Source organism: Phodopus roborovskii, unplaced genomic scaffold (genome assembly GCF_943737965.1).
Source record: "Phodopus roborovskii unplaced genomic scaffold, PHOROB, whole genome shotgun sequence".
NCBI lineage: Eukaryota > Metazoa > Chordata > Mammalia > Rodentia > Cricetidae > Phodopus > Phodopus roborovskii.
Genome location: NW_026126540.1, coordinates 21,714,030 through 21,740,648, shown reverse-complemented (window position 1 = coordinate 21,740,648; position 26,619 = coordinate 21,714,030). Strand labels below are relative to the sequence as shown.

Sequence of the window (26,619 nt, the reverse complement as noted above, 5' to 3'; positions counted from 1 at the left end):
TTGGTTTATGAGGCAGCAGCACACAGGACCCGAGAGGGCAGCTGTCTGCACAAGTGCAGTGTGAAAGAGGCAGGAAGGGAGCCCCGTGTGTGTGCTTGCTTTTGACTGGTTGGGTTTTGTATTTTGACAGAGTCTCTATATGTAGCCCTGGCTGTCCTGGAACACTACAGACCAGGCTGGCCTCAAGCTCACGTAGATCTACCTGCCTTTACCTCCTGAGCTCTAGGATTAAAGTTGTGCACTGCCATCATAGCATTTCATCTGTTTGCTTTGCTTCAGTGGGATACTGGGAATCAAACCCTGGGCCTCAAGACTACTATGCAAGGAGGGTGAAAAGACAATTCACAGTACTCTCTGCTCTTGCAGAGACCTGAGTTCAGTTCCCAGCACCCACATCAGCTCATAACCACTTGTAACTTTAGCACTGTGGCAGCCAAGGCCTCTGGTGTACCTACTCACATGCACACACATACAGGTATTCAAAGTAACAAACACAATTCTCTAGACATTAGCCAAAGCAGAGAAAATCCCCTAAGAGTGTTGGATGATGACTGCACAGTTGAGTCCATGTAATGTCATTGAATTGAACGCTTGAAGATGCTTTTAAATTGTATGTATATTGGTTTTTTGAGATAGAGTTTTTCTGTGTAGCCCTAACTGTTCTGGGCTTGATCTCAAAAGATCTAACTGCTTCTGCCTCCTGAGTGCCAGGATTAAAGGCATGCATAACAATACCCAGCTTAAAATACTTATTTTTAAAAGTGTGTGTATGTGTGTACCAGAAGCTTTGGATTCCCTGGAGCTGGAATTACAAGCAGTTGTCAATCACCATGTAGCTGCTGAGGACCAAACCTGAGCCTTCTTTGAGAGCAGCAAGTGGGCCATTGCTCCAGTCCCAACCCCAACCCTTCAGTAAACTTCCATTGAAATCTAATTGCCTTCCACTTGTTCCCAGGCTAGTGGAAGATAAGAAAGTCAACCCTGTTAACCCTGTGTGATAAATGATGCCCGTGGTACAGCTTATGGAGACTGCTTGTTTTGAATGCTGGGTTTAATCCTAGTACTCTGGGAGAAAAATCCTATGAAATGATAAAAGTTTGCAGGCACTTTTGTTTGTTTGGTGTTTGGTTTTTGTAGCATGGGGGATTGATCCGTGGAAGGGGACGTTCAGGAAGCAGGCATTACTTGATCTGAGTGCTGACAAAGAACCCAGGAAGAGTTCTTTAAAAGTGGGAATCAAAATGCTGCCCAGTGGGATACAGGAAGCAAGGTAAGAGGTCGGAGGGCAGTCCTTGGTCCTCTGAGGTCAGAGGGACCCCACTGGGGGCGGGGTGGAGTGGGAGAGCAAAGGCTGACATGCTGACCCCTCTCTTCCCTGGTATCATCCCTAGGTCTTCCCCTGTCCCCAAGGGCAGCCACCCCAGGCTTGAGCCTGTGCCCAAACCTTCAAACTGCAAGAAGAAAAAGGAGAAAAGGAAGTGGCTGCAGCAAGATGCCAACATCCAGACCCTCACCAGGGCTGGCCTCAGGGCCCTGAAGGCTGGTCAGGCTCAGGAGGCCTTGGGCAGCTTCCAGCTGGCTTTCCTGCTGGCCTCCCAGGTCCCCTCCTTCAGAGATAGCCCTGTTCTTCGGGCCTGTGCCTTCAACCTGGGGGCTGCCTATGTGGAGACCGGGCACCCAGCCACAGGACTTGAGCTACTTCTGAGAGCCCATCCTGAAGAGAAGTCTGAAGGCTGGTGTCCTGGTGACCAGTGTTTCAACGTGGCTTTGGCCTATCAGGCCCTTGGTGAACTGACCCAAGCTTTGGACTGGTATCACAGGGCTCTGGGCCGTTACCAGTCACAGGGGGACCATGGGGAAACACAGGCAAAAGTGGGAGCCTGCTACCAGGCCCTGGGATGGCCTAAGCAAGCAGCCTGCAGTTTCCAGGAAGCAAGCCGGGCCTATGCACATGCAGGCCAGCTCTGGGATGCAGCCCTGGCTCAGGTGGCTGCAGTGAGATGTATGCTGAGCAGTGGGCAGCATGGACTGACTGAGGTCCTGCAGGCTCTGGAGGAGAGCCGTAAGCTTGCTGATGCTCACCGGACCACTGACCGGGGACTGCTGGGTGAGCCTTAGTAAAGAAGGTGTGGGATCTGAGGAGGTGCTGAGCCTAAGCCTGCTGGTGCCCTGAGTGCTGGGAGGGGACTGGGAGCTGGAGGAGCGGGTGAGGCGCTGTACCTGTACAGCCTTTGTTATAGACCATTTAACTACCAGTGACTGTCTGTACTCTCCAGGGCCATTCTACAATGATCTAGGCGTGGGTTACTTCCAGCTTCAACTGTTCCCTCGGGCAGTAGAGGCCTTTCTGCAGGCCCTACCCCTGTGTCGACAGCCAGCAGAGCAGGCAACAGTGCTTCAAAACCTTGGAATGACCTGCAGCATCCTTGGCCGTTATCAAGAAGCCCAAGAGTTCCACCAGAAGGCTGCCAGTCTACATGGTGGGTGCCGGGGGCTGGGGAATGGGGCCAAGACTGGAGAATTGAGGAGTTGTTTCAGGACTGGGGATATATATACAGCCAGAGGGCTTGCCTAGCATACACAAAGCCATGGTTTGATTCCCAGACAAGGAAAACCAAGTGTGGCCGTACATCTGTAATCTCATTACCAGTAGGTGGAGGCAAGAAAATCAGAAGCTTTAAGTCATCCTTGGCTGCCTATCAAACTCAAGGCCAGCTTGGGTCACATGGTATCCTGTCAAAAAAGGAAAAGAATAAAAAGTTTCCAATGGACCTGGTGATACTCTGAGGGCAGGAGGGGACTGGGAACCTGGAGGATTGGAGGCTGGAGCCGTACCTGTGTGGGTGTGCACCCCGTAGCCTTGGGTGGATGGATCTTTGGGACCATTTGGGACTACGTGAAATGGGAGAGGGGACTGAGCAGAAGGTTGTGGACTCAGTGGCCTGAGCCTGGAGGTTAAGAGACCGTAAGTGCCGCCCTAGATCTCCTCCGGTGAGTGTGACCTTCAGCAGCAAACCACTTCCTGTCTCTGAGCTTCAGGTTCCACACAGAAGAATGGACTATGAGGGGCTGCTGAGAGGGCTTGGCAGGTGAGGGTACTTGCCACCAAGCATGACGACCTGAGTTCAATCCCCAGAACCCATGTGGATGAGGGGAGAGTGCCTGTTCCTGGAAATTGTCCTCAGATAGCTGGGGGTGTGGCTCAGTGCTAAAGCACTTGCCTGGCCCTGGATTCCATTCCTAGCACTACAAAAGCAAACAAATAAAAACGTAAACGTAGCATCCACATCACATAAATGGTGCTGTAACTATGACCTGGGTTCCTAGTCCTAATTAGTTTTTTTCTGCTGGATATGGCAGAAAACCCCTGCTTTAATCCTAACACTCTAGAGGTAGAGACAGATCTTTGAATTCCACCAGCCAGGTCCTACACAGTAAAAAATTTGCTTTTTGTCTCAAACTATTATTCTAACCTTGATTGACTCACTGGCTCCAACTGGCCAGGGAGGCATTTGGGGGTAAAACTTGAGGTGCGAGGCTAAAGCTGGACAGCTTAGGCCTTTGTGGGTCACCTAGAGGCACTGAGGCTGGGTTCTGGGACACGTGGAACCCTCCCTTGTTTGGGAACAGTCTTGATGCAATCAGCAACCAAGTCCTGTACAAACGGATGTGTTCTGGTTTCAGGCTCTGTGGGCCAGCGTTTGGAGCAAGGTCGGAGCTTTGGCGGTCTGGCATTTTCACTGAGCCAGATGGGGGACCACAGGGCTGCCTGGGACAGCTATTTGCATGCCCTGCAGGCTGCCCAAGATACTGGTAAGAATAAGGCGGTTAGCCTGAAACTTGGGAGGGCAAAGCCTGAGGGTGCACGGTGCTAGAAGGATCTGTTGAACAGGCAATGTGAGATCGATCTTTCAAGCTCTCTTCCTCAGGGGACATGAAGGGACAGTGGCAGGCCTGTGAAGGCCTTGGGGCAGCTGCAGCCAGACTGGGACAACATGGCCAGGCCTTGAAATACTATAAAGAGGCTCTGGCCCAGTGTCAGGTGAGACCCTGCATGATGACCCCTGACTCTTCCTGCCCCCCCCCATCAGCCTCCTCTGGCTGACACTGCCCTTGTTCCTTGCCCCCACCTCATAGTTACTGACTAGAAGCACCATCCATCCGGGGCCTGGGCTGTTCCCTGGAGGCAAAGGCATTCTGCCCACAGTTCTGGGCTCGGTGGCATGGGGGCATGTGGGCAGGGCACAAAAAGAGGCAAGAGGAGTTCTTGCCCCCCTCTCTCCCTTTTCTGCAGACTGTATAGCCCAGTCCATTCTCATTCCTCCACTGTCCCCCTCTCCCCAGCACGAACCGGGTTCTGTTCGAGAGCGGCTTGTGGCCAAGCTGGCGGATGCCATGCGGACCTTCTTGGCTCAAGAGAGACTAGCCCGAGCTCCTATTCTGGTAACATGACACCTGAGACCAGGAGATGGGGGTAGGAGCAAGTTGCCCAGAAAGGATGTTCTCAGGACGCCACACTTAGCTGTTCCTGTGTTCATCCGCCCTGGGTTTGCACGAAGGATGTATGCATAACAGGTTGTGGAGGGTGGGACGGGGAGGTGAGCGGAGGTTGTGTCTGCACACGGGTTTTCCCGCGACTTTGGCTGAGTGGTAAGCCCATTGATTGAGTTAAAGCCAAGACCTGTAGCCATTTGTGTGAAGAATTGGGAGCCGGTCGTAGTTCCCTAAATGGCCACATGAGGGGGGTGGTGCTCTAAAAAAGCCCCAGGAGCTGTATTGTTGGTGGTGATGCTCCAAGTCCCCCTAGACTCTGCCTCCAACCTGTTTCTGCTTCCAAGTCTCTCTCCACAGGTTATGGCTCCTCCAAATGCTTTCCTCTGTAAGAAATGTCCTCTCACCCCAAGAACTGAAATGTATGCTTTATTATAGGGATTGAATGAATTGAATGACCTCTTGGGGTTTGTTGTTGTTGTTGGTTTTTTCGAGACAAGGTTTCTCTGTGTAGCTTTGGCTGTCCTGGAACTCACCGAGATCCACCTGCCTCTGCCTCCCAAGTGCTCGGATTAAAAGCATGCACCACCACTGCCCAGTGTCCTCTTGTTTTTAAGACCAAGACACTACAATCTTTGAGCACAATTACATTCAACTGAAGGAGGAGGTATAGTTCGGTTGTAGAATCCTTGCTCAGAAAATTTGAGACCTGTTGTTTCTCTGTCATCACAGAGGCTGCACTTTAATCTTTTGCTGTGTTAGCCAGCAAATGCAGCTCCACAGTTACTGGCCTGCTCCTGTGACAGCGAACTGGCTGTCAGGCTGCAGCTTGGTGGGAATTCCGTTCCCACAGGTACCAGCTATGTCACTACGGCCAAATATAGCTTTTCATTAAATCTTAATTGTTCTGTTTATCCATAAGACTCCGGAACCAAAGGCTTCGGTGAAAACACGCCAGCTCAGAGAGATTAAGTGGCAACTATCTGACCTTCTCTCTTGGCTGGCATGAGCATCTCCAAAAGAAGGTGTACTTATGCTCCACCAAAACAAATGCACCCATGCTATACTAAGTCCCTCCCTACCACTTCCTGTTCACCTCTCTATCGTCTTACAGACACCTATGGCTCTATGATTATTTTCTGTTAACTGGTTGCTAACAGCCTCCTGACCCAAGGTTGATTTTATTATTTAATTAACACAAATGCTAACTCAGGGTTCTCAGTGTTATCGGATATTCCACAAGAGAGGCCTTAAGTTCAGTTGCCACACTGCGGGGCAGGGGTAGTTATCCTAGAACACACAGGAGCTTGGATTAAAAGTCAAAAAACTTGGGCTCCAGCCAAGGTCACTCACCAACTCTGGCAGTACCAGAGAGGGTCTAGGCATGCCAGGGTAGGGTCAGGTTAGGGTTCAGTCAGCAAGCCTGGGTTGTAACCTAAGATTTAGTAGGTGGACATTTACAGAGCTAAGAACCTCACTTCAGGATTGAATTCTCAGAAGCCTCCCGGGCTGTCTCCAGCAAGTAAGTCTGTCAGGGATACGGTGGCTCCCTGAAGGCAGCTGAAAGGACAGTGTGACAGCCAGGCGGTCATTTTTCCCATACCATGCTCTGTACTTCCCCCATCCTAGCCCTCTGCCCCTGGAAGGCTCCAGGCCAAGTGGAAGGCCTCCCTGGTGGCAAGGACCGCCAGGTTCCAAGGCAATGCAGAAGATGTCCAGGGCAGGTGAGCCAAGCAGGGCTGGGTAGGTGGAAGAGGGCTCGCTGGCCAGGGGTGGGGAGCTGGCCCTGGGGTGTCCCACAGCCCAGCCACATTCAGCTCCCCGTCCCTGAAAACCTCTCAGTAGGTGGAGAGATGAAGAGTCCCGAGAGGAACACGAGGAGAAAGAAATGAAGGGGTTGGTGGGCATGACTGCTTCCGTGGGACCTCAGAGACAGGACCGTGAGTGGAGGGGGTGGAGGAGCATGCCCACTCCTGCAGCCAGAACTCTCATCTCCCTTCTGGTCCCCCCACCCAGGCCTGCCACCCATCCCCATCTCCCCGGGGTCGCCGCCCCTGCAGCAGGCTCCCCACACTTCTGCAGGTCTCTTGAGGGCCTGGTCCGTCTCCTCCAAGCCCCTCCCGGGTGTGTGTGTTCCCTCCTGTCTGGTGGCTTTCATTTCCTAATGCCTTAAACTTCGAGCGCAGGGCTGTGGAGAGCCCGCTGCATGCCAAGCTCTGTGCTAGGGCCTTGCTTCTTACTAGGCTGTCCCTCAAAGCTTTCAAGCTTGGGGAGACAAAGGCATGGCTACTTGGTGAGCTGGCTTGAATCACTGTTCTTCTCAGTCTGCTCCCGTCTGGCACAGGGGCTCACACCACTGTCTCTACGTTACCAAGCACCTGGCCTGTGCAAGGCATCCTTGGTGAGGTGGCCAATCCACGCCCGGACACGCACCTGACTTGTCCCCACCCCTGCTTCCTCTCACCCACTGTGCTGCCCGAGTATGAAAAGGCCTGTGATCAATGTATCCGACTCTCTCCATCCAGGCTTAGGAGCCACAGTCCATGTTCCAGCTGGAGGCCTCAGTCTCACCGGAGCGGATCACCCCGTCATCACTGCGCCCAACAAGCTCCAAGTCAGTAGGTAAGTCCTAGGGGAGGGGTGGGGGCCTGGAGGATGGACAGCACAAGTAAAAGGCATAGCTTGTGGTGGTTTTAAGTGAGCATAACCATGGTTAAGTTGAGGGAAGAAAGGTTCTCATGCTTGGCAGTGTCCCTGGCTCCTGCATGGCCTGCTCACAGGCTTTCGAGTCCTAAAGAAAACAGGGATGAGAAGCTGCGGCTCAGGAAAGCTGCCTCCCCCGGGAGGCCCCTCTGCCTGTTTTAGGCCATCCATGCGGACCAAGCAAGTCCTCAGCAGGAACCCCCAGAGGACATGCACCCATTCTGGCTTCTGCACAATCCTGTGACCTGTACATGCTGGCCACAGCCCTTGCCTCTGCAGGAACTTCCCAATATGTCTGCACGTAGGGGCTCTTGCGGGAGGAGCCTCTTCAGCGGGTATGGGCATAGACAGGCTGAGGGCTGTGTTGCCTCAGCATTGAGATTCTCTTTGCTCCTCTTGGAGAGTCTTTAACTCTGTAGACAAAATAAAACTAGACCCTTGCTTTTCTGGATTAGGAGTTCATAACTGCTAAGGCCTTGGTCAGCTCTAAAAATGACTCCCTAGCTCGGGTGACTTGGGACCACTGACCTTCTCCATGTCCCCCTTTTCCATGTGGGAGACAGGAATGCTGTACAACAGAAGGTATGAAGGAACAACACTTTACTACCGCCCCCTGCAGGACACCCCAGGTCACAGCAGCAATAATGATGCGGCATTTATTAAGTCTACTCCTTTAAGCACTCACAGGTATTTCTCACAGGAGCATGTGAGGAAAAGACAGAGCTCAGCATATGGGCACTGGCCTGTAACCCTCGCACTCAGGAGAGGGCGGGGAAGATCACCACTTTAAGGCCAGCCTGGGCTACATAGTGAGATTTATCAAAACAAACAAACAAACAAGCAAAACAAAACAACAACAAAACCAACCAAACAAAAAACCAACAAAATAACTAGGGTATAGCAGGCTTTCTTGAACCACCAGCCCCTGAATCATGACATGGAGACTTATTGTTAATTTTGAATGCTTGGCCTTAGCTTAGACTTGTTTCTAGCCAGTTTTTTTTTTTTTTAACTTAATTAAGCCATTTTCTATTCATCTATGTGCTGCCCTGAGCTCGTTTACCTCATCTATGTCCTGTCCTTCCTGCTTTCCTGCTTTCCCCATGTCTGGCTGGCTACCCCGCCCCCTGCTGGACCCCTTCTCTCTCTTCCCACCAGCCCCACCAATCCCTTCCTCTGCATAGCTATTGGTTGTTCAGCCTTTTATTAGACCAATCAGGTGCCTTCAGCAGACAAAGTAAAACCAGCAATACATCTTTACATAGTTAAACAAATGCAGCATAAACAAATACAACATATCTTTACATAGTTAAACAAATACTCAATTCCACAACATTAGGAAAGCCCAGGCCAGCAGATTCCTGCTAGGTTGAGGCTAGCCTGGTCTACATAGCAAGTACCAGGCCAGCCAGGGCTACATAGTGAGACCTTGTCTCAAAAAACCAAAACAAAACAAAAATCCAACAACAAAGCAAAGATGAGGAAAAGGATGCTCAAAGGTTAAGGGCTTAAACTTCCAGACACACAGACAGTGCCCTGAAGTGCAACTCAGTGATGCAGCCAGCTGTATAGCCTCACTCCCACCTGAGCTGGCCCACAATCCTCTGCAATTTAGTACAAAGTGTGAAACCAGGACCTACGTGTGAAAAGAAGCTTTGTTCTACATAGCCAGTTGGAGCCTTAAAAAGACTCATTCAAACTAAGTGACTTTCCTGATTGCTTCTATTTATTTCATTTGGAGTTAGGGACTGATGGTCTAACAGGGCATATGCTAAGCAAGCACCTCACTGCTGGATCGAGGCCAAGGTTTGCCACTTTAAAAAGCTGCAGTTGAATTAGAGACAAGCAAGGAGGGTTTTACAATGTGGCCCAAATCATAAGAGTCTAGAGTAATCTGGAACTCCAATTGCTGATTCCCTTTACAGATGCAAACTGGGGGTGAAGAGGGGTTTGAAAAGAAGGTTAAAAGCACTTATTGTTCTAGAGGACCAGGGTTCAGTTCCCAGCATCCACATGGTGAGTCACAACCATCTGTAACTCCAGTTCCAGGGGACCTGAGGGCACCAGGCACACATGTGATTCACAGACATACATGTAGGCAAAACACTCATATACACAAAATAAAACAAATAAATCTAAAAAAATTTATCTTTAAAACTGTGGGTAACGGGTTACTGTTAAAGTTTGTATAAAAAGCATGAGAAATTTGGCTGTGCAGAGGTGGCTTACACCTTTAATCCCAGCGTTTGGGAGACAGAGGCAGGTGAATCTCTGAGTTCAAGGCCAGCCTGGACTACAGAGAGAGTTCCAAGGTAGCCAGGGCTCTTAATACAGATTCTCTGTATTAAGAGAGATGTGTAAATGTTGTGTTTAGCAATGGGTCCTTACCATCAGTTTGTGGAAAGCGCCTTGACAATAACCCATGTTGTTTGGGGTTTCCATGGGGCCCGTTTAGCCAACAAGTCGGTTAGATGCCATTGCTCCTGGTGCTGAAGGCTTCATTTGATGGTAAAAGCTGTCTGATTGGGGCTTTGTCTTCCTACTGTTTGGTGACTGCATCTAGAATTCTTTCCTATATGTATATATTTCAGAAACGTCTGCTGTAGTTGGGCCCATATGACCACTCAAGTGACCCTGGGGTTAGTTGACCCTCTCTATAGGTCTCCCTTTCTCCTATTCCGTTTAATCCTCCTGTTCCTGTCTCCCCCACCCCCGAGTCTCTCTCTTACTATATATTCTATTTCCCCTTCCTTGGGAAATCCTTCCAAGAAGATCCTCCCCTCCCATCTAGTTCCTTGCTCTATGCCTAACCTCTGTGGTTGTCCTGGTAAACCTATTGAAGGCTTAAAAGCTACCACCCCCCTATCAGAGAACACATACCATGTTGTCTTTTTTGGGTCTGGGTTACCTCACTCAGCATGATTTTTTTCTAGTTCTTTCCATTTACCTGTAAATTCCATATTTTTAACAGTTGAATAATATTTCATTGTGTAAATGTATCACATGTTCATTATCCATTTATCTGTTGGTAGACATCTAAGCTGTTTCTAATTTTTGGCTATTGTGAGTAGAGCAGTATCTATGAACATGGATGAGCAAGTGTCTCTGCAGAGGAATGTAGAGTCCTTTGGGTACATGCCTGAGAGTGGTATACTGATTTCTGTATTTATATCAGTGTCACACTAATTTCTATAGTTACAAGTTTGCACTCCCACCAGTAATGGATGAGTGTCAGGATGATTAAGTGATGCTAGGTGTTAATGTTTATCTTTGTTGGGTGGGTTTCTTTTTTTTTTAATGTTTGTTTTTGAGACAGTAGCCCTGGCTGTCCTGGAACTCACTCTGTAGACCAAGCTGGCCTTAAATTCACAGAGATCCACCTGCCTCTCCCTCCAAGTGCTGGGATTAATGGCATGTACTACTTGGCCTGGCTCTTCCATTATTATTATTAATTATGTGTGCAAGAGTATCTGTGTGTTGATCTATGCATATGGGTGGAGAGGACAGAGGTGCTGGATCCCTGGAGCTACAAGCAGTTGTGAGCCCCCTGATATGAGTGCTGGGACCTGAGCTTGGCTCCTCTGCAGGAGCAGTAAGTGTTCTTAACTGTTGAGGCATCCCTACAGCCCAGACTCTGATATGAACATGGGATTTCCACCTCATACTGCCTCAGGGATTGGGCAAGTAGCTCAGTGATAAAGCGAATACACAGGCCATCAAGGAAAGAAGGAGAAAAGCTGCTTCACCTAGAGCACCGTGCTAGGTAGGTTTATGTCAACTTGACACAAGCTAGATATATCTGAGAAGGAACTTCAACTGAGAAATTCCTCCATAAGATTCAGCTGTAGGTTATTTTCTCAATTAGCAATTCATAGGGGAAGGTCCAGCCCATCATGGATGGTGCCATCCTTAGGTTGGTGGTCCTGGGTTCTATTAGGAAGCAGGCTGAACAAGCCATGATGAGCAAACCAGCCAGTAGCACCCTTCCATGACCTCTGCATCAGCTCCTGCCTCCAGGTTCCTGCCCTGTTTGCATTCCTGTCCTGACTTTTTTGATGATGTACTGTGATGTGGAAGTGTAAGCCAAATAAATCTTTTCCTCCTCAACTTGCTTTTTGGTCAAGTTTCAACACAGCAGTAATAACTCTGACTAAGACAAGCTCATACCTTTATTCCAGTCAGTAATAAGAAAATAAGTGGAAGACACATCCTTTTTAAGTGTATACCATGGAGCTAGAGAGATGGCTTGGTGGTTAAGAGCATTAACTGCTCATCTAGAGGATCAGGGTTCAATTCCCAGCACCCATGTGGCAGCTCACAACTGTCTATAACTCCATTTCCAGGGAATCTGGAACACCAATGCACATAAAATAAAATTTATGAAGTCAGGCATAATGGTGCATACTTTTAATCTCAGCACTTGGGAGGTGGAGGCAGAGACAAGCGGATCTCTGTGATCTTTTGCTTTGAGGTCAGCCTGGCCTATAGAGTGAATTCCAGAACAGCTAGAGCTCATGGTAAGATTCTGTCTCAAAAACAAACAAAATAACAACACCCCCTCCTCTGCAAAGAGTACTTTTTGGGAATTAGATAGACATCATTTCTGTTCATAAGAGGTCAAGATTTAATTACCTGGCCATTCTTGCCAGCTGGAGGGAGACTAGAGAATGTAAGATATGCAAGTCAGGGGATCTGCTAGCAAAAGAGGAGAGGAAAATAGGTTTTAAGGGACAAATGACAGTGTCTGCCACACAAGAATGTTGCTACTGGGTCAGGCCCTGCACCAACCATCATTGCCTTACTTGATTGGCTAAAAATACATTATGAGTTTGGCAGGATTAAAATGGAATGTAGATGCAAAAAACCTCTGAGACTCAATCCAAGTCACTCAATTTGGATTTGAAACCACTCCCCAAAAAGCTCCATGGCAGGAACAAAAGGGATCGACTGATGGGAGAAGTCATTCTGTATATGTTTCTCATACTGGTTAATAAATAAAGCACTGTTGGCCAATAGGAAAGGAAGATAGGAGGGACTAGGAGACAAGGAGGAAAGAGGAAAAAGGAAGGAGGGGTCGACATGGAGAGTCTGGAGAGACTAGAACCACCAGCCGCCTCTCGCTGATAAGAGCACGTGGAAATACATAGAAATTAACACAGAGCTAGCCGATAAGAAACTAGTAACTGGCCAACAAAATTATATCAAATACAGAGTCTCAGTGTGTTAATTGGGGCTGGTGCGACAGCAAAACCAAACCAGCGGCGGGAGGAAAAACCCCTACTCCTTACAATCGGCACTCAGTGACTGCCTTCATGGAAACAGTTCTCATGGGTGTCTCATGAGTTATGTGGCTGGGATATTTTTGTCTCGTTCTATAGTTATAGCTCACCAGAATGAAATCAGAAGGCTTAAGCCCTTATTTACATGTTTCTGCCACTGGTGGATACAGGATGATTTTTCCATGCAGCCTGTAGGTCCACCTGCAGAGACCCCCAGCTCCAACCATCACTCACAGGGCAAGTCATGTTTTCTTACCTTTGCAATGGGATTTTAGGTTTGCTGTGAAATGAAGTGGTCCATGTTAGCATCTGGCATGTGTGAGTGGTCAGCATACATACTATCTATGTCAAATGAACATGTTTTACGTTGTATTTCAGAAACGAGTTTTCAGAATCACCAACTTAAAGCCAGCCATAGTGACCTAGACCCAGAATCTCAGACATGGGAGGTGGTTAGGAGAATCAGGAATTTAAGGCCATTTTTGGCAGCATAAGTTCAAGCGCAGCCTAGGCCACATGAGACTGCTTGTAGCTCCAGAGGATCTGACACCTGGCTCCTGTGGTCCCTGAGCTCATGGACACATACCCCCACTCGGAAACATTCCGAAACAAAACCGGCTGACTAAAAAGCAAACAAACAAAGACCAAATTTATTTTCTCCAGCAATTCTGTAACGAGTCTTGTGTAACGTGTAAAAGTGAAGCCACTCACATGCTGGTGAAATAGGAAAATAAAGCTAGTGGGGTGTTGGATAAGACCTCGGAACCTTGGACTCAAGTACAACTAGATGAGTAATCTAAATCCAGCCACTACCACTGCCTTACAAATTCTATTTCCTACATCAAATAAGTAAAATAGGCATGGTGGGGACCCACAAAATGACTCAGAGAGCAGGGCATTGGCTTCCAAGCCTGACAAACTGAGTTTCATCTCTGTATCCCCATATGGAGGAAGAAGAGAATGGACGCCCACAAATTGTCCTGTGAACTCTACATGTGCACGCCTCCTCACCCCCAATTTCCATTATTTTTAATGTTTAAAAATGAAAAATTGGCATAGCGGAAGGTCAAAGATAAGCCCTAGAAGGGATAATTCTCTTATAATTAAAAAGGAGCTGGGCATGATGGTACATGTGTATAATCCCAGCCTCCCACGAAGGAGGTTGACAGCAGAACTGCTTTGAGTTCGAGGCCTGCCTGTACCACGTAGTGAGCCAAGCATATCCGTACGTGTAAGTATGAATCCTTGCAAAGCTGGCGAAAGGCGAGAATACAAGGCGGAACGAAAGTGCACGGTACTCCTGGGACTCGGAACCTACGGCTTGTGGCAAACTGCGCTGGGGGCCTGCGCATGCGCCGGGCGGGCGGCGCTCTGCGTGCCGAATGTCCGGGCTGCGGACGCTGCTGGGTTTCGGGTTGCTGGTTGCAGGCTCGCGCCTGCCCCGGATCGCAAGCCGGCAGAGTGTATGCCGTGCAAGGCCTGCCCGGTGGGGGACGCAGCTCCGGGGCTCGGAGACCATGGCGAGCGCCGCGGTGAAGTACCTGAGGTACGGCCGCGCTCTCCCACGGGGGCGGGGCGGGGCAGGCCGCGCCCCCAGCACCCAGGCGGCGGACTCAGGCCAGGACTTCCCCCAGTCAGGAGGAGGCGCGGGCTGTGGACGAGGAGCTATTTAACGAATACCAGTTCAGCGTGGATCAACTCATGGAGCTGGCAGGCCTGAGCTGTGCCACGGCCATTGCCAAGGTAGGTGTCACAGTGCAAAGCCTTCGAGAAGAACGGGTCGGGAGGCCTCCCGCGGTGGAGCAGAGGGCAGTGACTGCCGGGTCCTTTGCGCCTCTGCCTTCAGGCTTATCCTCCCACGTCCATGTCCAAGAGTACCCCGACCGTCTTGGTCATCTGTGGCCCCGGGAATAACGGAGGGGACGGCCTGGTTTGCGCACGACACCTCAAACTTTTTGTGAGTATATGAACCTAGTCTTTGTGGAAAGGTATAAGGAGTTTGGGATCCGAGATTGAACTGCTACTTTCCTTTTCATCTAGGGTTACCAGCCAACTATCTATTACCCCAAAAGACCTAACAAGCCACTCTTCACTGGGCTAGTGACTCAGTGTCAGAAAATGGACATTCCTTTCCTGAGTGAAATGCCCCCAGAGGTAGGTGGCTTGATATATCTCATCTCCCCAGTAAGTACTGCCTCTGCCCTTCCCTTCATGTTTTCAGACCAAGCTGGCCTGCGAGTTGCTCTCTAATAGCACTGGGGCAGGAGCCGCTCCATACTGTGTGTTCCCAACACTAGCAGCTCTAGGCAGCCCCATTCTGTAGTTAGCTGTTTCCTCTAGCTTGCAGTTAACACTCATCTGGCTTCATTCTAATCCTTTTATGTAAATGCATGGATTTAGGGGTGGGAAATCTGAAATGCAAAGAATTAACTTATTCTGTAGATGAAGATACTGACATGCAGAGAAATGGTTTGCCCAAAATCACAAAATTGGAGAAAGACAGACTAAGAAGAATTGCTTCCTTCTGGCTCCCAGTCTCAGACTCCCCTACAATCAGCCGCTTCCTCCCCACTGGCAGGCAGAACAGAAAATATGTCTGGATTCGGAATGGCCTTACTCTCTGCACTTTAGGAAACAATTCTATCTGTGTCTCTGTGGTCTGTGGTGCAGGGACAGCCCTCCCTCTGTGACAACTGTTCCTGACATTCTTCCTGCTCCTCCACAGCCCATGATGGTTGATGAGCTGTATGAGCTGGTGGTGGATGCCATCTTTGGCTTCAGCTTCAAGGGTGATGTTCGGGAGCCATTCCACAGCATCCTGAGTGTCTTGAGTGGACTTACTGTGCCCATTGCTAGCATCGACATTCCCTCAGGTGCTGGGACCCAGATGGTTGGGGGACTGGTGCTCCACCCTGTCTACAGCCTGGTACCAAGGGGACTGGATTCTTGATCCACAATATAGTCAGGTCTAAAATAATCTGAATGTACCTTTCCATGTCCCATATTGGGGCTCATGTTGGCCCTGAGTGTTCCTCAAGTAGGGACTGGGGAATCTCTCTCTTTAGGACTAGGCCTTCCGTACTTCCTCACAACTACCTTCTCTCTTCAGGATGGGATGTAGAGAAGGGAAACCCTGGAGGAATCCAACCAGACTTACTCATCTCATTGACGGCACCCAAGAAGTCTGCAGCACATTTTACTGGCCGGTATCATTACCTGGGGGGTCGTTTTGTACCACCTGCTCTAGAAAAGAAGTACCAGCTGAACCTGCCATCCTACCCTGAGACAGAGTGTGTCTACCGTCTACAGTAAGGGAGGTGGGTGGGTGACTTTCTAATAAAGACTTGGTACCTCCTCTCTTCAAACTGGAGTCTTCTGACTTTAATAATTGTCAGTAGGTTATACTTTCTTTGGGGAAACAGACCAGGCATTTGTAAGCAATGGAAAACAACTCCATTGCTACATCAGATGTGATAGCCTTTACCCAGGAATGATTACTTATTTGTGATTCACAGGGAGGTAGATGACACCTCTAAGCTCAGCTTAGCATTGTAGCAAGACCCCAAAATGTTATCAGAAAGGTCTCCAAGGGCTGCCTGATTTGTTTTCAGACCTTCTCATGCTAGGAATGATGGTGTTAACTGGGAAAGACCTAGGCTTGGGGCCCAAGCTCTCATTTAAGCATGATTAGAAACAGGCAGTCTGGAAGGCTAACCCAGTCCATACATCTAAATGTTTTTCTTAATCTTCACAGTATTTAAAAATGAAGACAGTCTGCAGGGTACGGAGTACAGGCCTTTGATCCCAGCACTCTTAAGGTAGAGGCAGGTGGATCTCAGTGAGTTCTAGGAAAGCAAGAGCTATGTTAGAGAACTCCTGTCTCAAAAAACCAACCAAACAAAAAGTCTTTCACATAAGTCTACATTTAGACTTTTAGCAGAGACTCCTTCAAATATAGACTCCCTATCCTGATTCCTGTCCCCCCCATCCTTTAGCTGGTGAGCTGCTAGACACCAAGGTCTATACTTTCCGGACAAAAAGTTGTATGGGAGACATCCATCCCTCAGCTAGCATTGACTGCTTTGGCTGTCTTCAGCAGACTGGTGCTCCCGGGTTGTCTGCAGAGGGTGTGAAGAAACCCTGTGCAAACCCAGGCCACCCTGTAAGGAGCCAGCAGAGCTATACTGTAGGCCTTTAGTCCCTCTTCCGCTTCTTGTCTTTGGCTGGCTTGTTGATGCCAGCTCTCTCCTTTGGGTGTGGCTGACTTCTCTCACCTTCCTTCTCTACTTCCCAAGTCCTGCCATCATCATCTTCATTGCTCACACCCAAAGCCACCTCCTCACAACACTGCTGTCTTTTCTTCTTGCCTCTTCTGACCTTTCTCTCTCCTTTTGTTAGGCTATTCTTCCCTTCTTCATCTTGGGTGTCCAGGTCACTCCCACACTGCTGAGGCTTCTTGCTGCTTCTCCGTGGGTCTGTCTCTGCTGCACTGTCCACTGCCTGTGGCCTGCCTGTCACATCTCTGCCTCTTTTATCATAGACTCCCATCTCCCCCTCTTCTTCATGGTGCCGTCTCCTCTTTTTCTTCCTTTTCCTAGAAGGCTGATCAGATTGCTCTGTGCTCAGTTCTCCAGGCCCGCTTGCTCCTTCAGCCTCCTCCTCCCCACTTCCTACAGCTGACCCCTCTCTCTCATCTTTCTGCCTCCTTTTCTTCTTCCTGCTTTTCCTGAAGCTGTGAGGGTCAGTGTGTTCTAGGAGCGCCTCATCTACATTCTTTTCTGTTGTTGCAGCCTCTTCCTCCTGTTTCTGCTTTTTCTTCTTCTTTTTTTTGTGGGAGGGTTCCCTGTCAGTCTGTGGTTGAGAGGTGCCCATATCCTTTGAGCCTTTGAGCCGAGCCAGGAAGGCCTGCTCTTGGGCCTCCAGGCGAGCAAGCTTGGCCTTCATTGTGATTCCAATCCGGGCAGCCCTAAGAGATGGGTGTAAGTCAGCAAGGGCATTACATAGAAAGTTGGGAACAGAGGGAAGGGAGCTGCCTGACTTCAAACACAAATACAATGACAGGAATTATTCCCCTGGAAGGAAAATATTTGAGAGGTGGCACAAGCTATTCTAAACCATAGGCAGAAAAGATGGGGGACCCAGAAGGTGACCACAACTTACTTGTGTGCTGTTCGCCCCTCACAAGCTTTGAGAAGCATCTCATCGGTCAGACTGTAAGGGCAGAAGATAAGTCAGATGGTGAGAAGGCTTTTTTTTTTTTTCCTCCTGTCTAAATATGTACATTTTCACTATTTCTTGTTCAATCTGACACTTTTTGAAGTACTAAGAATACAAAGATTTTAATTCTACAACCCTCCCCCCCAAGAGCCCAGTCAAGCATTAGAGTCCAGAGCATCTCCTCCCACATGCCCTCGGTATAAAACAGAGTCTCACATCTTTGGAGGCCTGGGCTCGTGGCTGTCATCAGCACTGCCGCTCTCTCTGTCAGGCTTCTCTTCACCTGAGGTTAGTGTGGCTGTCTGGAGGAAAAGGATCATGGAGATGGGTGAAGCCAGCCCAACACCATCACCAACTCTCCTCCCTTTCAGAAGTCCCTAGGAACTCACTGCCCAAGCCATGAATCTGACAGCCCTCACCACTGTTCCCATGCACAGCCACGCAGCCTGCATATTTCAGTTTGGACAGGACATGGGCCAGTTACTGAGAAGTGGAGCAGCCAGGGCTTCTCTGGCTCACAGCTGGCTGACTGAAGAACCAGCAGGGAAAAGTGTTCCCAGTTAAGTTTTCTTAGTGGAGTAGGAGCCAGTAACTGACAATAAAGAGAGCGCTCCTATTCCCAGTACTTTTGTCTAACTAGATTATCATGGGCCTCGTAGCTCAGGACAGAGTAGAATGGCAATGAAATGGTCCAAGTGGGGAGACAGCTCACCTGGTAACAACACTCCATGTGCAAGAATGAGGACTAAGTGCAGATCTCCAGCCCCACATAAACGTTGGGCAGGCATGGCTACCCACCTTCAATCCCAGCATGCAAGAGGTGGAGATGGGGTCCCTGGAGCAAGCTAGCTAGGTACTAAACTACAAACTGGCAAGTGGATTCAAGTGAGAGACCCTAATTCAGTATATAAGGTAGAGATCAAAAAAGGTACCTATGTCAACCTCTGGCCTCTATATGCAGACACATGCAAGAGCGCCTGCACACATAAGTACCCGTGTATTTGTGGAAGAATGAGATGGGTTCAGTCCAGATGTAATTACATGGGCAGTTAGGATGAATGTCGCCTGTCCCACAGATAACTCGGGCCAGGGTTTGGGGAGTGGTTCTAGAAGGTGCTATGTATAATCTGAATCTGAAAGTCAAGAAACGGTTAGCAGGTAAATGGCAAAGGCAGAACAGCTGGCAGGGAAAGGACAGATGGAAGCAGAAACAGACCTGCTTCTGCTCCAGGGAGAACAGGCGGAAGGGAGACAAGGAGCATCAAAGGCCACGGAAGCCAATCTCATTAAAAAGGGTGGATCCGGACAGTGGCGCTGCACGCCTTTCATCCCAGTGCTTGGGAGGCAGAGGCAGGCAGATCTCTTGTGAGGCCAGCCTGGTCTACAGAGTGAGTTCCAGGACAGCCAAGGCTACACAGAGAATTGTCTTGAAAAACAACGAACAAAAAGGATCATGATACACTTTGTGTTTTGGAGAGAACCCTATGGATGTTTTGTAGAACACAGTTAGCAGACTGTGGTGGAGAATGAGACCAGAGGCAGAGTATCTTAAAGAGGCAAGGACTGCCTGAACTAAAATAGTAGATGCCGACAGATGCAGAAACTGGGAAGGGTTGCTAGATAACTTGAGAACTGCTGAGCAGAGCCTATGCTCACTAACTGCTGGCTTTCTATAGCTATGGTGAAAGAAGCTGGAAAGCCCGGGTTCTATTCTTTTTGCCTTTACTATCCAGCTGTGGGTTCTTCAGCAACCCATTTTCCACCCTTTTGGTCACACGTGTAAAATAAAGATGGATGAAGTAACCCTCAGGATTCTTCTGGCTTCCAAATCTTTGAGAATTAGACACCAGCACTTCCACCCCAGCAGCTCCTGACTACATGATGGCCCTCCCTCCACTGTTCAGTGCTGCCTCCCCAGCAGATGGCAGGGCCCATGGAACCATAATATCTCAGTTCTGGAGGGGGGCATGGACCTTACTCAGTCTAAGCACAGCGAGGTTGGACTCAGGATCTTGGTGTGCTAGGATATCCTGGAAATTAGTTGGGCACACAAGGCAATTGATCAGGACCCAGGGAAAATAGGGGAGCAGCAAAGAGCTGAGCCTCCCACTCTGGTACCTTCACAAACTTCTGATACAGCAAATTGGACTTGGGGTGACTGCGCTGGGCGGTCTCCGTGGAAAGGCGCCTTATCTGCACTCCATCCTGTTGGAAGGTATCGGTGAGGAAGCGACATGACATGCTACAGCTCCCTGCCCCATCCCAGACGTACCTGACAAGCTCATACCTTCCCTGTGTCCACTACCAAGCTGGCTGCAGTCTTGTTGAAGAGATCACTCCACCAGTGGTCTGTAAACTCCTTGGCAGGGTCGTGTCCCACCTCCACGAAAATGAAAGTCACAGTCTGAGCCACGCCCACTGGCCCTCATGGGTGCCCTGTCACACTCATGCTGATCACCTCCCAGGCTTACCCCATGGGTATCTTGCTTCAGTGTCACCTTGAGGGCCTGGGTGATGCCATTCTCTTTCCGGCCCAGGCCCTTGCCTGTAGAGGACAATGAAGGACTTATTTTGTAGCCTACCCTGAGCCCTCACCAAGTCTTCCTGGGCAACTGCCATTCTTTCACTGATCACTGGGTATACTATGTACCCTTCAGAAATCTATGTCAACATTCTTTCTAGTACTGCTCCACAAGTGCCTCTCTCTGATGTGGAATGATCTTTCTTGTCACATTTCCTCCTTACTGCCTCCTCAAGGCTGTTCAACTACTTGTCCCTCATTATTCCCCATTATCCAAGAATGAGAATTTCATCCATTCACCCCTTTTCTAGCTAGGTCAGAAAGTTTATGATTCTAACGTTTTCTCTTTAAACTAGTTTCTTCTTAGTTGAATTGACAAGGCGCAGAGAAAAACGAGGGAGTTGGGAGGATATGGAAGGAAGGGCCCTAGAACACCTTGAGTCCATCCATGTTTTAGCAGCTGCTCTTCAGCAAATTTCATCCCACGACTCTTGACCTCTGGGGTGGCACTCATGGTGGGCAGAGAGGCTCTGTCCTCAGGCTCTCACCAGTGAAGAAGATGTGGCACCATCCTTTGAATAGGAGAGGAAAGGACTGGAGATGCAGTTTAGACAGCAGAGCGCAAGTCCCAGGTTTCAACCCTCAGCATCCTATAGCACACACGGATAATCCTAGCACTTGGAATGTGGAGGCAAGAGGATCAGAAGTTCATACCATCCACAACTGTATACAAAGGCTGAGCCAGCCTGGGCTATATGAGACCCTAAGTGAGTGAAAAACAAAAGGGTGGTAGTGTGGGCCTATGGATATTTTAGTAGGTAGAATGTCTAGACTCATGAGGCCCTGGGTTCAATCCCTAATACCATCCACTGGCTGTGGCTCCTAAACTATAGGAAGCTACCGACAGAGAGATGGATCAGTGAGCAAAGGTGCTTCCTGCCAAAGCCATGACTGAGTTTGAACCTACAGAGCTACTCAGTGGAAGGAGAGAACTGGCTTCTATGGGGTATCTTCGTATCTCCATTCCCAAGCACGTTCACACACACACAAATATAAGCTATCGTGAGTAGCTTGTTAGAGGTCACACAACCAGCATATGGAGAATTTAAACCAGGAAGCCTGTCTGCAGAGTCTGTAAGATCTCCCCAAACATTACCCGTAAAAACAAAGCTATGAGGTGTTTGGTAACTTGGGCTAGAGACTGGTACTTAAGAGAGCCTACCACCTGCACCTGTGCCCTGGCATTGTGCCGTCTTAGTGTGGAAACCATTCCTTCCACATTACCAGAATAGTCCAGGTTTCAGAAGCTTCCCTTTAAACTGTCCAGCTCAGGAAACAAAGATGGTGACACACATTATCACCCCATTTATTGTCAAATCACCTCATTATACTTCATAGATAGTCCTGTCTGAAAGGTATCAACCTCTCATCCTGCAAGTGAGGAAAAAGGACCTGGGTTTCTTGACTGAAGATCTATTCAGACAATTTGAAGACCTACTCAGCCCAAATTGCATGACTGTAAGTAACTGCATTTCTTTATAGTAACTCACACATACTTCTTTTGGACCCAACTTATTGCATATTAAATTTGTCTTCAAAATGGTTAAGATGACACATCACACTGAGAACAGACTACCAGTGTCAATTTGTGCTAAGATCATTTGTTATGGGCATAGGAGACAGCTGCTTTTTGTTTTTGTTTTGAGACTATGTATCCCCCATTAGCCTGAAACTCTGAGTTTGAGGCTGGCCTCAAACTCACACAGATATGCTTACTTGCCTACAAAGTGCTGGGACAAATGTTGTGTGCCACAGCCCTGCTACAGAACACTGTCAAAGCTGACGATGGGGATGACTAGAGTAAATCTGGAGCTTCTCAAAGAGACAGCTTAAATAGCAAAACTTTCATTAGATTTAAAGTCTATTAAATACCCTTTAGAGTGTCCAAAAAACTTTAGCAAATGCTCTTAAACATTTAAGAACGATGTGCAGAATTTCTGTCCAATAGAAGGTGACAGGTGACATCCAGTTAGGGCTGTCCGAGTCTCGAAAGGAATAAACTGGACAAAGGTAGTTAATAAGTTAAGAAGTGGGGGACACCTGACTGTTTCTAGCTGTAATAGCAAATCACAAACTTTACAAAGCAGGAAACAGAAATCCAGAGTCTGATGGGTGCTCTCTACTCCTGGTGAGTACAATTGTCAGCATCAGATAGTAGGAGACATGGCTCAAGAGGGGCTTGGAGAACCTGCGCTGTACCACAGTAATTTTATAATAGACACTTCAAAGAGCAGAGCGAGACGGATCCACACAAGAACGCTCCAGCGGGTGCTAAGATGCCAGGCTTTCACAGGCAATGCTGTAACAGTTGTAAACACCATTTCAAAAGGGGCTCCTCTTGAGGACTGCACTCTTGGGAGAAACACAGCAAATGACACAGGAACTTCTAGACTTCAGGGAAAGGTCTTGAACCATTAGTCACTGGTGTGGAAACCTGGTAGGACCAGAGTCTGCAGGGAACTTGAACACACGTGTCAAGCAGTGTGCTGATGAGGCAGGAATCACACAGGGCAGGCCCAGCACTTGCAACTGGGAACCTGAAGGAGGCATAACTTGCACCTGAGACCCCACCTATGAAACACTGCTCAGACCATGACTGTAACACTGGCTCCCAAAGGCTGGCTTCCTGGAAGGAACTCAGAGAGACTCAAACTCAAGACTGAATCAGCAAACCAACCAAGGGCCAGACTGCTTTCATACTCTCTACAACACCCCCCCCCCCCACACACACACACTCCTCTCTGATACCTGGTATTAGTTAGCTCTGACCTGTTCTCCTCTCTCCCAAAGAACACACACTGGCCAGGCCTACGGGGCCTCCTCCTGGAAGCTGGGACTGTTCTTGGTTATATGATTGATTCTTAACCTACCTCTTTTCAGTCTGCCTTTAGCCTTTACCCCAATGGTAGGGCCTCACCCCAGTCCTACCATTCCTTCCTTCTTTGATATATTTCCTTCCTTACTTTTTCTCTGTCAACCCAGCACTAAATCACATGTTTTACCCTGAGTTTTCCCCCCATCCACAATGTTCCATTACTTCCTAAAATGATTGGTGCTTTATTGGCTATTACTGTACTTCATAGTAGGCTTACTCTTTGATATTGTTTGTTCGGATAATATTCTAAATCCAGGGGAGCAGTAAGAATAAGGCTGGATGTCCTGATCTCGCAGAGGAAAATAATGTCTCAACACTAGAACAGCCCAGGCCCACTTGAACATTGTAAACACTCCTGAAAGAATAAAGATGTTTTTAAAAACAGCTCTTTTTTGAACTTTAGTTGTATGAGTGTTTTGCCTGCACGTCTGTGTACCATGTACATACAGTACCCTCAGAAACTAGAAGAGGGTGTTAGATGCTCTGGAACCAGTATTATAAATGGTTCAAAGACACCATGTCGGTGCTGGGTACTAACTCAGGTCCTTTGTAAGAGCAGTTAGTATTCTTAACCCCTGGCCATCTCTCCAGCCCACTAAATAAATTCCACCAATGACTCAATCCCTGCAGCATAAATCTCAAGAACACAAAACAGCAAGGCAATATAACTCCTTCAAAATGTACCAGGAGATAAACAGTGGCCAGGAGTTTAAGACAGGACTTTAAAAGCAACAGTACCATGTAAAAAGCAGGCGTAGGGGTGTGCACTTGTGATCCCAATGCTGGGAGATAGAGACAGGAAGATCTCCAGGGCCTTGTGGAGGAGGCTCTGTCTCAAGAAACAGGTGGTTAATTCTGAGAAATCACACCTAAGGTTGACCTCTGGCCTCCATATGCATGCACACCCATACACACATTATGTGCATGCCCACACATGTGTGCGCATGCACTCACACACACATTTGGAAAAAATAAACAAACAAAAGGCCCCCAGAGATTGGAGAGCTGGCTCAGTGGTTAAGAGAACTGGGTGCCCTTTCAGAGACCCTGGGTTTGATTCCCAGCACTCACATGGCAGCTCATAACCTTCAGTTCCAGGGGTTGACACCTCTTCTGGGCTCCTCAGGGAACCAGGCACACATGTGGCACACAGACATACAAGCAGGCAAAACATCCACACACATAAGTTCTTTTCAGAGTTATTATTTATTCATTGAATTAAGTCACTAAATCTGAGCAGTTCTTTACATAGAAATGAAGCTAATGTACAAGAAAATGACCGACTAAAGGCTTTTACAGACGTTATTGAGATGATGTGTAAAACGACAGTTTCGGGGCCTGGAGAGATGGCTCAATGGTTAAGGTACTTGCTGCTCTTGAAGAGAACAGGGATTTGGTTTTCTACAAGCACAAGGCAGCTTATGAATCTGCACACCCTCTTATTGGCATTAGGCATCTATCAGATGTTCATACATGCAAGTAGGCAAAACGCTTGTACACTTAGTCAGTAAGGGGGACATAGTGAGACCCTATCTCAAATAAATAAATAGATAGGTAAACAAGTAAACTCAGTTCTCAACGTGACACAGGTCCCTTTGGGTTGAGACCTTCCCAGAGGCCCATGAGGTCAAACTCTACTCAGAAACCCTCCCATGTCATTTGCCCTTTCCTGCTCTCTCTCTTTTGATTGCATAGACCCAGTAGTTCCCAGGTACTACATGAGTGATAACATTGCTCTGTTGAGAGAATATGCCCTGTGTACTCTAGTGTCTAGGAACATTCTCCAACTTTTTCTGCATAGCTAAAGCCAGCAAAGCTCACAAAACCTTTTAAGGGGGGTGGGGGAGGGGAGCTAGCAGGTATGTCAGGTATAAAGAGGAGCACATTCAGGACAAATTACATTTCTATCCATCTTTCCACTAGGAAGGATGATTAGATGAAGCCCAAGTGATAGATGAATGTTGAGCACAGCAACAGAAAAACCGAGAAGCAGCCCTACCTCTTGGTTTTTGTTTGTTTGTTTTTGTTTTTGAGACAGGGTCTAATTGCTGGCTGGCCAGGGTTAGAACCTGCCTGCTTCTCTCTCCCAGGTGCTCCCTTTCTTCTTGATATGGAAACACAAGAAAAATTTAAATACTCAGGTCATCTTATAACTGTCACCTCTCAGAAATTATCTCTGATTATTTTAACAATAATCATCATACTCCACACTTGTAGTGCATTGACTCAATACCAGCCTGCTACTAACTGCTTCACTCGAACATTTCTTTATGCCTGTCGACAATCTCATTAGGAGGTACTACTTATCCATAATTTATGAAGAAATCGGACACTGTTAACTTCATTTACTCGCTGAACCATCCTGGCTAGTAGATCCAAGGCTGGTAGTGAGGCATTTCAAAAGCTACTACTTTGGGGGTTCTTACAGCTCGTGCTCTCGCTCTCTCCCACATCCTATTCCTCGACACAGCAATTCAAACCACTTGTGCCCGAAGTTGGAGACAAGTTTCCAGCCCTTGACAATTACAGCAAGAATGCGTTCAGCGTTTCTGGGTTGAACTGAGTGACACAAGTAGGAGTCGCTTTCAACCCATTTGCAATGGGCAGGCGTACGCAGACGCTGCAAGCACACTCTGAGGCGCTGTCCCCTCTCCAGCCAGTTTTCAGGGATGGCCAGAGCCACCCGTTTGCAGCAGCTTAGAGGGCTGGCCGCCGATTTTTTTCCCCGTTATAAATCCGAGCCCCACAGGTACAGAGTCAGCAGGTGGAGCTACTGGCGATCTTCGCCTTTGCTCCAGCCCCTGGGGAAGCAAACCCCTTACCTTCAGTGCGCGTTCCGAGGCAGCACGTGCCATACCGACTTGGGTGTCGCCATATTCCCGGAAGTGCACTTCGGTCCTTCTAGGATACAAAAAACCATAGAGACGCCCTGTCAGAGGCCACGCTCCCGGCTGGTTGCCACGGAAACTGGCTTCCTGGCTAAAGGCAAGCTTCCCCCTCTCAATCACTGGAAGCACCGGCTTTAACCTTGGTTCCGGGTCCTACCCGGAGCCAATCAGAAGCATCTGTTAGGTCTCAGAGGCTCAGGGGAGACCCCTCTGCATCATCTTGAGATTTGTCAGGTCGATGGTTCTGGGAGCTTTCCATACACTCACAAACCTCGCTCAATCGAGAGTCCCGAGAACTCTCCCAGCTCTTGCAAGACTTGTTCAGGAGAAAGTCAGGAGCGCTTTCCTTAGTCTGGGAGCCCCTGACTCCTGAAAATTATACTAGTCTGGGGAAGCCCCTCCTACTTTCCAGGTACTTTTGGTCTATAGGAAGCCCAAGAATGGCTCCAGATGGCTGTTTTTACCTAGTTCTGCACCGACCATAGGTTCCAAATAACACACCCTCAATTTCTGTGGGCTAACCTTAAAAACCTCCATTTATGAGACCTAAGATCAGCCACACTTGTTCAACCCCCCAGTCCAAAT

General features: G+C 48.5%; 3 protein-coding genes across 3 annotated transcripts; 2 read left to right on the top strand and 1 right to left on the bottom strand.

Annotated features, from left to right (window-relative positions):
- Positions 1-1,241: 1,241 nt before the first annotated feature.
- On the top strand, positions 1,242-7,356 carry Ttc24 (tetratricopeptide repeat domain 24). Its single transcript, XM_051199242.1, has 10 exons — positions 1,242-1,270; positions 1,392-2,107; positions 2,277-2,480; positions 3,685-3,813; positions 3,930-4,042; positions 4,345-4,443; positions 6,121-6,215; positions 6,334-6,431; positions 7,023-7,113; positions 7,272-7,356. Exons 1-10 carry the CDS (start codon positions 1,242-1,244, stop codon positions 7,354-7,356), a joined length of 1,659 nt encoding a protein of 552 aa, XP_051055199.1.
- A 6,466-nt stretch (positions 7,357-13,822) lies between these two features.
- Positions 13,823-15,838, top strand: Naxe (NAD(P)HX epimerase). The gene is made up of 6 exons (XM_051199052.1): positions 13,823-14,019; positions 14,108-14,216; positions 14,320-14,430; positions 14,514-14,627; positions 15,199-15,346; positions 15,583-15,838. Exons 1-6 carry the CDS (start codon positions 13,856-13,858, stop codon positions 15,783-15,785), a joined length of 849 nt encoding a protein of 282 aa, XP_051055009.1. The 5' UTR covers positions 13,823-13,855; the 3' UTR covers positions 15,786-15,838.
- Positions 15,839-16,573: 735 nt separating this feature from the next.
- Positions 16,574-26,078, bottom strand: Gpatch4 (G-patch domain containing 4). Its single transcript, XM_051199072.1, has 8 exons — positions 25,969-26,078; positions 20,647-20,783; positions 20,162-20,235; positions 19,978-20,070; positions 19,809-19,895; positions 17,907-17,992; positions 17,634-17,684; positions 16,574-17,439 (listed from the first exon to the last, which is right to left on the bottom strand). Exons 2-8 carry the CDS (start codon positions 20,723-20,725, stop codon positions 16,668-16,670), a joined length of 1,242 nt encoding a protein of 413 aa, XP_051055029.1. The 5' UTR covers positions 20,726-20,783; positions 25,969-26,078; the 3' UTR covers positions 16,574-16,667.
- Between the last annotated feature and the right edge of the window lie 541 nt (positions 26,079-26,619).